The sequence below is a fragment of the Haliotis cracherodii genome, unplaced genomic scaffold, assembly GCF_022045235.1.
Source record: "Haliotis cracherodii isolate W230 unplaced genomic scaffold, xgHalCrac1.p SCAF_3, whole genome shotgun sequence".
NCBI classification, from domain to species: Eukaryota; Metazoa; Mollusca; class Gastropoda; order Lepetellida; family Haliotidae; genus Haliotis; species Haliotis cracherodii.
Genome location: NW_027266286.1, coordinates 45,004,869 through 45,019,860, shown reverse-complemented (window position 1 = coordinate 45,019,860; position 14,992 = coordinate 45,004,869). Strand labels below are relative to the sequence as shown.

The following is a 14,992-nucleotide window of genomic DNA, read 5'->3' as shown; positions in this document are numbered from 1 at the left end:
TATTCACTCCTGTCAAAAGGCAATGTCTTCCTCAACAGGGGTTTGCTGTGGCCAGAGACTATGTTATACACTTCATTTATTATCTGAAAAGTTGCAGTTTAAATACTCTTTGTGAGATGTTTGGTTGTTGCATTTTTAATATTTTTCTAATCCACATAAAAACAATTAGAGCAGTTAATCAAACAAAATTATAACTTCTATTTTATTTTCAGTTTCTGCTTTTGGCTTCAGCTGTGTGGACCAAAAACGTTCAGAAAAAAATCTTTTTTCATACCTTCTCATTCTTACTTTTTTAACTCACAGCTGGAATGATGTCATGAGAAGGTCATTTAACAAAGTTCCAAGCTGCCCGCAAACTTAACCTTTCTGACATTTCACTACCCACAGACTTCAGAAACTTCATCACCATTGCCTCCTCTTGAACATGACAACAGCGTCAGGCGGTCTGAAGATGCTATTACCAGTCGTCATGCGCACTCTATAATTTTACACTGAAATCAACAAGAGGATAAAAGATAATCGTAGGCGAAGGATCAGACCGTTAGGTTTGGAATTCAAGATTGAAAAAAAACCTTAACCACAAGCTCGGTTTCAGGAAAAAGGTCTTGCCATCACCTGGATAGTGGGTAATGTCTGTTGGCGGTGTCACTTCGATTAGTGAAATTCACACATCTTCAGGTGCTTGAGACTAAAAAAGGAGACATGAGGATCTTAGTGCCTCCACGAATGTTACTCACTGCTTTAATAGACCCAATGAAAGTTCGTCAGACGTTGATGTTAACGTTACAAAAAATGTGACTTTGCTGTACAATTTGTTACTTTATTAATATGAATGTTATTTAGAAAAGACTTACAAAGAAAAGGCTGTATGTGAAGAAGTAGAGGGATGCCTCTGTTTATTGGACTGGTGTGTTAAAAAGTTAACGTGAGAGAGTGGCCTTGGGCTGGGACAAGTCCATATTTACTACCCAGGTACCCACCCCCATATTACCCATCCTTACCCGGGTACCGGGGGGCACAGGTGGCCCAGTCGTCTAAGGCACCACGATTCGCTATGCAGAGTTGCGTCCTTTTGGGCACGCCAGAAACCTAGCGCACGATTGGGAATAGTTTGACCTGAGCCCTGGCAAAAACTATTTACATACACAAATAAAACAATCAGAAATGAAGTTTACTGAAGTTTTATCTTTATTCAAACATTAAAGTCAAAAGGAATGCGTGCATAGTCAGAAAGAAATGCGAACATTTGTGACCTGTAGTGTAACCATAGAGTTCTAGATAATTTTTGTCATTAAACAATATATCACGTGACTAACCATGGGTCCGGGTAGTCCTGTGGGTACCCGGGTCCTACTCAGAAACCATCCGACCCGAGTACCCGAGTTACCCGTCCCAGCCCTAGTGTGGCCGTGGACAGCAGTTATTATAAAGTAACAGAGTAACTGGAGCTAGCTAGAGGAACCCTAAAAGAGAATGAATTTCGTTTGTGTTTGTAGTTTAATGCCGCACTCAGCACTACTCACTATGGTGGCGGCCAGTAAATAATCAAATCTAGACCAGACAATCCAGTGACTGATATCAGAGCAACTTTTCTAGCCATTGGTATTACACGCTATCAACCAAGTCGCCTAGTCTGACTACCAGATCCGTTAATAACCCCCTCCATTCAGCATAGGTTACTGAGGACCTATTCCAACCTGGACCCATTTGCACAAAGCGATCTTAGCCCTAGGATTATTGTAAGCCTATGTTAAGTGTGGGAGTTACGATCATCTTAGCACTAAGATTGCTTTGTGCAAGTGGGCCCTGGACTCTTCACAAGATCAGCAACAGTGAATACTACAGAAACTATTACAAAACTGTGGGTATCATACTGATTTTACAAAGAATTCATGTTCATAGACAAATCCAACCTCATTCTACAACATCAGCATCCCCAGGCTCCCATGCAATAATCTCTTCATCCCTCACGGGATGCTGGGACCCATCTATCCCACCGTCTCTACAGAAGGCTGCCTGACGAGAATATAATCCCCAGACACATCTATTTCAGAACACGCGAAAATGAAGGAGAATAGATCCTTTGTACAATAATGTCTTCAACCTTCCATAAAAGCTGGCCAGGAAATACACCTGCTGAACTTCTAACGCCATCACAAAAATGTTTAATCGCTTTAAAAAATCAATTAAAAAAGAACAAAATATTATTCAAGCTACTGATGGGTTGGAGTTCGATTAGCTCTTCTACAAATAAGTCTAAAATTCAGTGCAGGAAAATTTGAGTAACGACATGGATGAAATAGACCAGCAATTTCTACAATTAGGGCTGTGAGAGTGGTACTATCTCCAACTGTAAGTGCCGGTCCTCTGCAGTTAGCATCAGACAAGCTTAGTGAGAAGTGGGAATCGATAAGGAATTATTTCAGAGCATGCGTTACATCCGTCGCTGGTGTGACTATATCCTCTGCAAACACCAAGTAGCCAGCAAGTGATGAAACATGGCACATTAAATACGAAATTCCTTCATGACAAAGACAGCAGGGCTTCATTATCTATGAACTGCTGTGAAATACTACTTCAAAGGTTCTTGTCTTGACAGATTTCAATGCATATGACTTCAGTTTATGCAATTTAGCATAGGGAGATGTCATGAGATGGCAGTTAATTGCTGATTTCACCTCACTGACATTAAGTCCTGAAGTTTCTTGGTTTGATAAGTGAGTAGGTGAGTGAAAGGTGTTAAATGCCAGTCAGCAGTCTTCCAGCTATTTCATGCCAGCTTGTGAATAATGGCATCTGAAAGATAGGCGTCAAGTCATCTGGGAAGGATGATGCCCTGTTAGTCCTGTCGCACATTCAGGATTATTGCACTCATATAGTGACATGCGTGCGTGCATGCATGGCTCCTTGTACAAATAACGATTGTATAGTGCTAGCCAACTGAGATACCACGCTGCAGTTTAACATCAATACCCCACTGAGTACTACAAGCCAACCAGTCCTTGTTTTAGCCCCTCAATGCTGAACGCCAGGCAGGGTAACAACAAGTACCATCTTTAAACTCATTTTGGTATGACTTTGTGCCTTTGTTTCTCTATAGGGCCTGCAAACATTGAGTCTCCCAAACATTAAAAGTTCGATACTGGTATTATAAAAATGTCTACAAATATGAAGCAAAATTTGAAAATGGCCCTTCCATTACATATTTGTAATAGCTAGACCTCAGCTTTAGCATCCAACTGCATATGGCGGGCATTAACCAGGAACCTTTACCTTAGACAAATAAAGCGTTTATCGCGAAGAGAGGAGGCATTCCGGAAAAGTGGGATTATGTTTCTTACTTATGACCTCCAATATGGCTTCTGGCAAGCACATATTGTGGTTTTATGGCTTCAGAGCAATAAACTCATGGAAATTATAGAGGATTACTGGCATCCAACTTCCTATCTGGTTTAGAGCAAGCCACTGGAGGACACAGAGCAGCTATCTGGACAGGCGTAGTTGCAAGACTCGGTGGCATCATATCCTACAATCAAGCCATTAATAAGGACATGGCTCCAGAGAAGGGTGGGAATCCCCCGAATCCAGTGATAACAACGCCAATTCTGTAATATTAAACTAATGGTCAAATCTAGGTCTGGCTTTCATGTTAGATCATATCAATAAGGCTTGGAGTTTGCTGTATAATATCATGAGGGGGTCTAATCTCAGATTTATTTAGAATATGTTAATAGTCAGCTTTAGTATTTGGAGAAAAGTGTGACATGAAGAAGTATATTCCAGTGTGACAGTGTTTGTATGTTTGTTAGTTTGTTAGTTTGTTTGTTTGTTGTTTAATGTCGCACTCAGCAATATTGCAGGTATATGACGGCAGTCTCTAAATAATAAAGTCCGGACCAGACAATATAGTGATTGACATCAAGAGCATCGATCCACTCAATTGGAATACGATGACATGCATCGACCAAGTCAGTGAGCCTGACCACCCGATCCCGTTAGTAGCCTCTTACGACAAGCATAGTCACCTTTTACGGCAAGCATGGGTTACTGAAGACCAATTCTACCCCAGATCTTTATGGGTCTGACAGTGTGAGAGGAGCAAGTATATGCCAGCAGTGTGACATGAGTAAGTGTGACATGTGTGACATGAGTGAGTATATACCAACAGTGTGACATGAGCAAGTATATACCAACAGTGTGACATGAGTGAGTATATATACCAGCAGTGCGACATGAACAAGTATACCACCAGAGAACATACATTAGCCAAAGGGAAATATAGAGCTACGGCTCTAGCTGTTTCAATTTGACCTATCAGTCAGACGAGCACATCCAAGCAACTGTTCCTGCTACAACAGTGCCTGCAGCGATGGGCAACATTCTCAGAGCTGATCGCAATCCATGGGAGTTCATTTCTTGAAATTGTAAAGCGTCCAGGTGCCACCTCAAAGCAAAATACTAATGAAGCCAATGGTGACCGGCACTCAGACGTCCGGCCAACTGATTGCTGATGCTGACCATAGACTAATTGACCATGAAGCAATCTGGTGCAAATAGGATGGAGTTTGGATTGGAGGGAATTCCGTTTCGCTATATCCTCCACTCTGTGTGTGCTCAGACCGAAGATATCAGCTGATTTCTCTGCTTGTGGGTTGTGTGAGTGGGAGAGTTTTAATTCTAAGAGATTCATGTATCAAATTAAACCATTTTGGAATTACTTTGAGGCCAAACTAATAAATAGTAATAGGTTTTCCCATAAAAAATATAAAGAAAACAAAAAAGTAAACTATCATGTTCCTTAAGATATAGAGACCAAATCATCATGAATGTTATCAAAATATAATAGATATGTACGTCTTAAGCTAAATATATATTCCCCTGTACATGAAAATTATTCAACAAAAGTCAGTTTTCTTTCTGTTATGATTTTTTTTCCACAATAATCACTCGAACCCACTGAATCCAAAGAATCAAAGTGTCAAACATGGCTGTTATTACAGTAAGTGACTTGGGTTGAACACAGACTTTATACAATATTTGAGATATGACTCACATCAGCTTAACCTGTCAGGAAAGATAAACTAAAGCCTTTTCTTGACCACTGATTTCCTGGTTTGACATTCTTGTATGAGAGTGCAAATGGCAGGGTTAGAACTGTAATAGCACACTCAAAATCGGTTACTGGTTCTTGAGGGGCCTGCTTAGACATTTAATTCTATTTTGAAAATACCCTGTGATGATATGGTTGATATTATCATATGAAACCTATCATCAACCTGCTTTCACACAAGTAAACTTTCGAACACATGAGAAAGTTCATAGATATTAAAAGGTATTCTTGTTGGTAAAATTCACTTCCAAAGGAGACAACTAGAGTCCTTATAAGTACCAGTAGCACTTGAAAATAATAGGGCTGGGACGATGCAGCAACTGTGACTCTGATACGTATCAAGATACCTTGTTCACAATCCGATACATATCACGATACTTGTATGTGCTTTTATATGTGGTGCGTAAGCCATCTTTTTACAGACAGGATGCTGACAATTTACAGTTGGCAGCGTCAAGTATGGCACATTGGATGAAAATATTTACTTTTTCACTACTAATTAGTGCTGGTGTAACAGCCATTAAAATAATCATTTAAGGTATGAATCAATATTTTTTACTAAGTGTGCGACTGTGATCGATACTTGTATCGGGAAGTAAAATATTGCGATGCATTGGTGTATTGTACCACCACTAGAAAAGAATACATATCTATCTCTGGCTTTTGACCATGACCACTGACGCTAAGCACTTGAAGGGCAACTCCATCCACGGTCAGACCTGATCAATAGCGTTTACACCGCTTGCCTGTGTTTCCGCGTTGCCTTCATGATACATGCATGATAATCCGTATCTGAAACTTCATCCCCCATCACAGAGGAATAGCATTTCTCTATATTACTCTTAACAGGGGAATTATCTGAACTTGGAAGTGGCCGAGATTTGGAAGGCTTCGGATCAGTGTCAACATTATAAACTTTCCCCAGGGAGTTGATCCAGTCACTGACTCAGCCGGGGTGTTAAGCTGTAATGGTGATGGTGTCAAACTTCACCATGATGCATTTAACCAAGACTTATGAGAACATTAATAAACTAGAGCAAAAGGAATATATAATTCAGAGTGACGTGCAGTCACAGTCCTGATCAGTTGGTATTTTCTACACTTTGCAGAATGAGGGAGTGTGGTGTTGTAAGTACTTTTAGCAATAACAAAGCGAGGTAAATATTCTCATATTGTACCAATTTGTGAATCAAAGCCAGTCAACATTATGATGAGATATCACTAGGCCACCCAACTTCATATTGGGATATACTTTCATGAAAAATTAACATCATTTGATGTTTTTAATAAAAAACTGATAAGTAAGAAAGGGTGTATGTGGGGACGTACTCCACATCTGATTACACATGCACCCTATTGGTTTAATACACAACGACCATATATGGCCAAGTGTTTGTATTAACAATCCAGACTGCCTCCATGGTCTTGTGGTAGAACGTCTGCTGGGTGGAAGGTCGGGGTTCAATCCCAGATGTGTCATACCAAAAGACGTTAAAAGATGGTACTTGTTGTTACCCTACCTGGCGCTCAGCATTAAGGGGCTATAACAAGGACTGGTTGGCTCGGAGTCAGTATACTGTGTCTGAGTGGGGTTTTCATGTATGCAGCATGGTATCTCAGTGTGCTTGCACTTGTACACGCAGCCATGCAGTGTAAGCTGGACTCTGTATAAGTGCAATAATCTTGGACGTGATGTTAACCCCATTTAACCTCACCTCATATCATAATGAGATATATTTTCATGAAATAAATTAGTTAGGGTTCATTTGATGTATTTAATGAAAACTGATACTTAAGAAAGGGCAACGTGTGCTGACGAACTCCACAAAACTGATTATACATACACCTCATAGGTTGAATTTGTTTGTTTGTTGTTTAACGCCGCACTCAGCAATAGTCCAGCTATATGACAGCAGTCTGTAAATAATCGATTCTGAATCAGACAATTCAGTGATTGATATGATGAGCATCAATCAACGAAATCGGAATACGATGACATGCATCAACCAAGCCAGCGAGCCTGACCACCCGATCCCATTAGTCACCTCTTACGACAAGCATAGTCGTCTTTTACGGCACCCATGGGTTGCTGAAGACCTATTCCATCCCGAATCTTCCCATTGGCTTAATACACAACTACCGCATAAGGCCAAGTGTTGTATTGACAATCCGTAGCACAATGAGCTCCACTAATTAGGAATATTGATAAACAATGTGCTTGAGAAACATAATCCACGACCACTACGATCAATACAAAAATCAATGCCTGTGTTCCATGTGCCATGTTATTTGGGCGACATTTTGAATTGGAATATCAGCCCCCAAATCATCATATTTGCACCTATTTTCAAATGTAAGTCATGCATGCAGAATTCATAGGTACATATTAGTTTCAGGCGACATTTCCCTGCTACAGACAACATGATGTTTTATGAATGTAAATAATCCTCCAATAAAACATCACAAAGGATGACATCCATGAAACTAATCAGCATCCTCTACACTGTTCCAGACTCCATGCAAATGCATCTTATAACTGCATCAAACACATCACACAACATAAGATGCAGATGCAAGGTCGCTAGGATGAATTTTCATTTTTGGGGGAGGAAGCAGTCTATCACCCCTGATGTTTAAATGCCTCTCCATGTTTGGAGGAATCTTTAACAAGGACGATTTGAAGAAATTTTTATTTTACGGTACAGATTGAAATCTGTTCATGGGGGGCATAGTAATTGGGTGATTTCCAGTTTTATTGAGACTTATATTGAAATATTCTAGACCACATCATATTGAAAACTGAAATATAATTCATTCATATTGTGAACATATATATCAGTTCTTTCAATATCCTTTCTTCCAGAAACGACAAGGAGAGTTTCATGAATTACATGTATAAAACCCCCAGGCTATGAACAGAAGCTTCTGTGGTTTCGTGTGTATGAGATCAAACAGAAAACTATACATTTAATACTCATTGTCAGGTATCTGGTACCTGACTGCTTTTAGTAACATGAAACTTAAGAGGTTTATAAATTGGTTTCCAGTATCAACCTTATAAATAAACCTGATAAATGTCTTCATAACTAGTACAAATAAAATCTCACTATCAGTTAATAAAATTGCATGACGTTAAACACTAGAAAATGAGAAACTCTTTGAAGTGTAAAAGGCAAGATAAAAGTGAGCATTACATGACAAATCTCGTGATCAGCCTGGATAAAACTCAAAAATGCCTCATACAAAAAATGATACAATGGAATTACATTGTTGTAGAAAAGGAGAAAAAAAATCTATACCACCTTAAACATTCCGCCATCCTGTCATCTAGACACAATCGATGTCAACCAAGACCCAGCAATGACAAAATATCCACTGTCACATCCCGCTGGCAACTTCTACAACTAAATCCTCTGATAGTAGCAGCGTAGCAGCTGTTATGCTCATGGCACGGCCAACAGAGTACCAGATTGATTAAACAGTAATCTCTCTTCCATCACGATATAAGCCACTATGAAAGCAGACGACACACAATAACTCTGCAATAGAAAAAGTCAGCCATCTTGGATTGTCTCGAAGGGCTACAAACGTAAACTATAAATGCTGGGACACTCCAAAAATCAGACCCGACAGTGGATGCGTCCGCATCAACTCAGGACAGAGGAAGGAAATACTAATCCATAACGCAGGACGATTACTCTGCTATGAAGCAAATCAAACTGTCAGTATCTATCTTGTTAGCATTTTTCTAGATTTCAAAGAATGCCATGTGTTCTGGAGGGTTAGAAGAATTAGTTTGATCACCACGGCTAACGACTGAATGACTAGGGGGTTAGTGTCGTCGGGGCCAGAAGAGCGTTTACACATACATAATTGATTAAAAATTGATGAAGAAAATCGCCTTGCTGCTGATGAGAAAAACGCAGCTCAGTGAGATTGTATTAGCTTCAACTTATGGCTTCGGCGATAAGGACATGCCATTGTAGAAACTGTATCACATTGAGGAAGTATCTAATTAGATTTGAGATGCGATACAGAGAGAAACTGTCAACTAATTTTGAGTTGCTGCGGTAAGCATCCTTACAAGGAGGATAGTTCTGATGTTCAAGCTAAAAGACAATTTCCTCTTCCTTGAAGCATTTTCTTGTAATATCAAACTAAATTTTATTTATATTTAGTCAGAATAACAAGTGAAAAGGATTTTCGTCATAGTATGGCTATCATGAATGGGTGAGCTTTAATAAGTTGTGAAGGAAAACCTAAGTCTTGTGTCTGATAACCCAGTGAGTATCGGAGTGCCTGACTACTTCTGTCACAAACCTAACTCCATATTTGTAGGAGGTGAGGTGAAATGGGGTTTAACGTCGCGTCCAAGATTATTGCACTTATATAGCGACGTGCATGCACGTGTATGTGTGTGTGTGTGTGGCTGCTTGTACTAGTCCGGACTGATGTCGATTTATAGTGCTAGCACACTGAGATACCATGCCGCAGATTAACATGAATACACCACTCAGACACAGTATACTGACTCCGAGCCGACCAGTCCTTGTTTTAGCCCCTTAATGCCGAGCGCCAGACAGGGTAACAACAAGTACCATCTTTTAACGTCTTTTGGTATGACGCTGCCGGGGTTCGTACCCTGGACCTTTTGCTCTCCGGGCGGATGCTCTACCATTAAACCATTAGAGACTGTCACTATATTTGTAGGAAATGTTGTCTGGGAGCTATTATGTAAATCTACTTGTAATGAATTTCTTCTAACAGTCATTCTTCAAGCATTATACAAGCCATCTTATTATCTTAGCAAAGGTATTATCTCAGTATTGTAAAGGTTACGGATCACATTAGGATTAATTTTTCATTGCCTATATATCACTGTAATTTCTGATAGAATATTTTGACTACACACTCCATTTTGATAGATTTTTCACTTAGACAAATGAATAATTTGAGACTGAATACATTTAGTCACTTGTGGCATACAATCAGTTTAGTGCACCCCGTACAATGGTGTGTTGTTCCCGCCAAGTGCAGTAACTGTGTCGGGCGCTGCAATGAAGCCCTCATCAACATCATCAACATCAGGTCTCGAGGTGCATCAGTATTGGAGCATAACCTGGATGACACATTGGAACCTGGTGGAATGGCAAGCAGATTGCTATGTACCTTTGGGCTGGATAGGGTAAGAGAGTGGTTGAGTGAGTGGTTGAGTGGATGAATGAGCTGATGATTGAGTGGTTGAGTGGATGAATGAGCTGATGAGTGAGTGGTTGAGTGGATGAATGAGCTGATGATTGAGTGGTTGAGTGGATGAATGAGCTGATGAGTGAGTGGTTGAGTGGATGAATGAGCTGATGATTGAGTGGTTGAGTGGATGAATGAACTGATGAGTGAGGGTTGAGCAGATGCTAAGTGGTTACATGAGTGATTCCATGGTTGAATGAGTGAGTGAGTGGTTGCATGGTTGAGTGGGTTGAGAGCAGTTGAGTGTTTGCATGAGTGGTTGAGTGGTTAAAGGAAATGGTTCAATGAGTGGAAAAGTGAACAAATCTTGGACACTCCCCAATATCCTCCTTCACAAACAACATTTATCTCAATGTGTCTATCTCCAAACACCCAGGTTTATTTTTGTATTTTCATGAGATTTAATCCATGACACACACTTCGTGTTTGTTCAACAAAATACAGTCTGAACTTGATGTCAATAGTTACTCCAGTGTCCAAATCTTAACCAAACATTTGTTAGATAAAAATGTGGGGCAATTTGACTCACTCATCATATATTCCAATCATGACCACTGGTATTGACAGTATCAAGTAGTTTTGTGATTTGGGCCATTGTACAAATTTTGGTAAGAAAAACAACTGGGAAGTTTGGCGCCAAGATTTCAATTCATGAATAAAAACACAAAATAACAACTCTTGAGCAGGTGGTTCCTGTTTTTAGACCACAACGTGTTCCATTTCTTCACGACTGTAATCAAAGGAAGCTTAAACATGCATGATGGATGGGACATCGGTTTCCAAATAGCTTTCCCTTTCAACAAAACTGTACATCTTTCCCTTTCAACAAAACCTAACAGTTCCATCTTGGTAGAATCTGCAGGACACTTTAATTTGGAAAACAATACAAAGGACGGAATCACGACAGAAACAAATAGCAGCCCTAGTTGTGCTGAGCATCTTAAGGTCCCACCTTCATCACTCAGCCGTCTGTCAGAACAAAGGGTTGATTGGCTGACACAAACAGTTGCTGGAACAATTCTGTGAAAACAGCCAGAATGCTGGAGACCCAGTTTTTGTGAGGAATGTATATGATGTATTAGGGGCCTCCCAACAACAAGCCCTCCATGAAGATTTCCATGACCAGAACATAGAGTGATCCATTGCTACAACGACACCCCAACCTTAAAGTGAGTGAGTGAGTTGGGTTTAACGCCGCTTTTAACAGTATTCCAGTTATATCACGGCGTGTCAGCTTAATGTGGGAGGAAAGCCCGAAGTGATGCAGGTCTCAGACGTTTACCACTTCGGTGAAACCCATAAGCACGGGTATGGTGCTGACAAACCTAGAAACATAATCGGGGCGAACCGGGAATCGAAACCCACAATCATAGGATTCTGGCATGCCCAAGGGATGCAACTCTGCACTGCGAATCGCCGCGCCTGAGACAACTGGGCCACCCGTGCCCCCCCAACCTTAAAGAAACATTGAGGTTGAGGCCTCACAGCACTGAAGGATAGGGGGGTCACAAGACAACTACCTCAGGTATTGATACATACCACGATACTTTAGTCATGATACAATATGTATCATGATTCTTACATTGTGCTGCTTTAGTGTGAAACGTTCCATGACGCACAGGGAACATGAGAATGTTGCTTTCAAAAAGTTTGTGCTTAACTTCCATTTTCGTAATTCTCTGTGATACACCGCCATGTCAGATACAGCACGGGGGGCCTTGACTTCCAGAAATTCATCAAGAATTTCCATAAAAAACATAATCATCCCACAAAATTGACAAATAAACTGATGACATTGTGACACGTAACACCAGAAACACCAGAAACACCATGACAACAAATCTGTACTGCAATATGTAATTTAATCCTGTTACGACACCATCAAGGGGTTCATTGTATATCAGTATAATACATCATATAATGGAAAAAATCAGCATGTGATATTTTATCTCAAACTTCACAATATTATTCCATGACTCATTTTCACGAATTTTTATATACCTGACTTACGCAACAATCTGAATTATCATTGTCTACAATCTAGGCTACACACATTCATAAACAAAACATTATTGTCACTGTAAGATGATAACATTTTATTCACTTCAAACACATATTTATAGACCATTGTTACGTAATGTGTTGTATATATGTTTAACGCTCTTTCATAGAACGCGGGGTGGGGTTCTTGGACCCCGACAACGGCATTATATCGAGGGTTCACTGTAACACTAACATATTCTTCTCCAGTAGATTTATGCGGTAATTTGCCATCTGTATCGAGGCTTCTTTGTAACACTAACTTATTCTTCTCCAGTAGCTATATGCGGTAATTTGCCATCTGAGCTCCAGGTAGGACAACTGAAATTCTCCGCTTGTCTGCCTCCCCGGGAATAAATCTGCATCCACCAAATTATGTATGATTATGCGAACTATCTTCGCTTCATCAGTAATTCAAATGACTGTTGACATCTTCCCAGATGCAAATCTAAGTCCAGGACGTGACAACATCCCCTCTGCGTGGAACTGCTCACTTTAAATTAAATAATGTTTTCCATACAACTTCTTTGATCAGCTTTATTTAACAATTCTTTCCACACAGAGAAACAGTGAAGATCAGGATCTTAAAGTTTGTGGGGTTGAACTTTGAGAGAGAATTATACTTTGTGGGTTTAGCAAGATCTTTTATAGCATGGTATTGTGAGAGATTGACGTTCATCTTGATAGATGGCAGGATATGGGATTTTAGATGGCTTGTGGTATTCACGGTGCATTTTAGAAGATAAAACCAAAATCTGAATCTAATGGAGGGATGAATACCAATTTTTCTATAAAAAGGTCCCCATTAGATGCAGTAGCATTTACACTGCTTAGGCGGCTGAAGAAAGCCAAGGCCATGGAAATCTTTCCTAAGAGTAATCAGTGCTATTCAGACAATGATAATTTAGGAGACAAATTATCAATGTCATGTGAACATTAAATCGCTTGAGGAAATCTATGGTGACATAGGGTAATGGAGACAGTTTCATAAAACATGGATCCTGTCTATTGAAAGGTTTTTTTTTCGATCATAAAGGTTCTTCTTTAAATAAAAATAATGTCTGGTCAACATTTATGTTTGAAAATGTCATTAATGATAATGAATGTTTAAATATAGAGTACCATTACCATGGATATGGGACAAATGTTCCTCAACACCGAAATTTCTGCCAGCACTTAAGCGTTGCCCCCATGTTGCACGTGGAATTTCCACTGAATTGTGCCATCGAAGGTCACCGACATACCAAGATGGACCAACAAGCTGCCATTCATCAGTTAAATATTCATTAGAAACATAAAACAAGACTTCCAAAATTGCTGCATTGGTTATATATACTACTCAAAAGAAGTTAAAGAACAATGTTTATCAAAGAAATAAACGATGAGTGGGAGTTGTTTATCAGGGAGCAGCCCTGATTTGTTTTTTCTCCCTGCAGTGTTTTATTGTAAGATAAACAACGACCATGAGTTGTTTATTTCTTATATGAGATGTCAACATTATTTACAGCCTCTTAAGGATGTTGATAAAATGTACAAGCTTTAAAAATATTAATGCCTTTTTAAACAATGATGACTCCCTCAATAGAATTCAACCTCGGGAATGTCGGACAAGTCCATTTTATGCACAGGTGGGTATTTCCAGTATATTCTCACAATCCTCCCATCGATAACCTGCACCTTTTCTCCCAATACAGATTGTCATATCTCTCCCAGTTTTGGATGCAATCGTTTGGCCATCTTGTTTATCAACGTTGCCCTGCGACATCTATGGGGAACAATTCACTAGACACTCCCCTCTCAAAAATAATGTCATCAAACATACGTCATCAAGTTGCAAAGGGATGTTTGAATCTCCAGGAATGACATAATGTTAAAACAATGTTTTATCGTGAAATAAACCACGCCTTGTTCTGCATTGTTCTTTGCGATTTATTGCGTAACTATCTTATATTTCATATTACTATAGTTAATTTTCTGTGCCATGACAGACTTATTATAGTAATATGATAGAATCGGGCGTTTTTTAACTTCTTTGACATGCAATGTCTGTCATGTCATTTTTTGCTGCAGTTAGCAATATTCAAATTACACATGGTGCCTTGGAAGTCACTAGGCTTGGGCCTGAGAAACTAGTGGTTGATAACATAATGACTATGTTTGAGGTTGGGTATGATGACGACCTATCAGCCAGGTCACACAGTCACCACCAGTCATCATTTTGGTCTTCTGACAAGCAGACAGAGGAACTTGAAAGTGGTCGATCCCTGGCCTCATCGTACCAAAAGATGTTATAATATGGTACTTATTGACACCCTGCCTGATGCTTGGCATCAGGTGGATAAAATAAGGACTGGTCTACTCGGAGTCAGTATACTGTGTCTTAGTGGGGTATTCATGTTAAACTGTGGCATGGTATCTCAGTGGGCTAGCACTATAAAATCGGCATTAATCCGGACTAGTACAAGCAGCCACACATGCAACCAGGTCCTGTTCCTCAGAACAGTCTTAGCGCAAAACAATGACTATCATAAGCCTATGTTAAAATATGGCAGTAACAATCATCTTAGCGCTAAGACTGCTTTATGGAACAGGGCC

The 14,992-nt window shown here is 39.8% G+C and overlaps 1 protein-coding gene across 8 annotated transcripts in view; it reads right to left on the bottom strand.

Moving 5' to 3' along the window:
• The window catches only part of LOC139473564 (synaptotagmin-7-like), a 422,936-nt gene that overhangs the window by 96,926 nt on the left and 311,018 nt on the right, over positions 1 to 14,992 (bottom strand). For 2 of the 8 annotated variants that reach the window (XM_071256220.1, XM_071256222.1), the window contains exon 1: positions 8,413 to 8,761. The exons of the other annotated variants lie outside the window; for them this stretch is intronic. In XM_071256220.1, coding sequence (XP_071112321.1) covers positions 8,413 to 8,429 — 17 coding nt within the window. In that variant the 5' untranslated portion in view covers positions 8,430 to 8,761. Of the gene's footprint in view, positions 1 to 8,412; positions 8,762 to 14,992 lie in introns of those variants that run through there. 8 annotated transcript variants of the gene reach the window in all.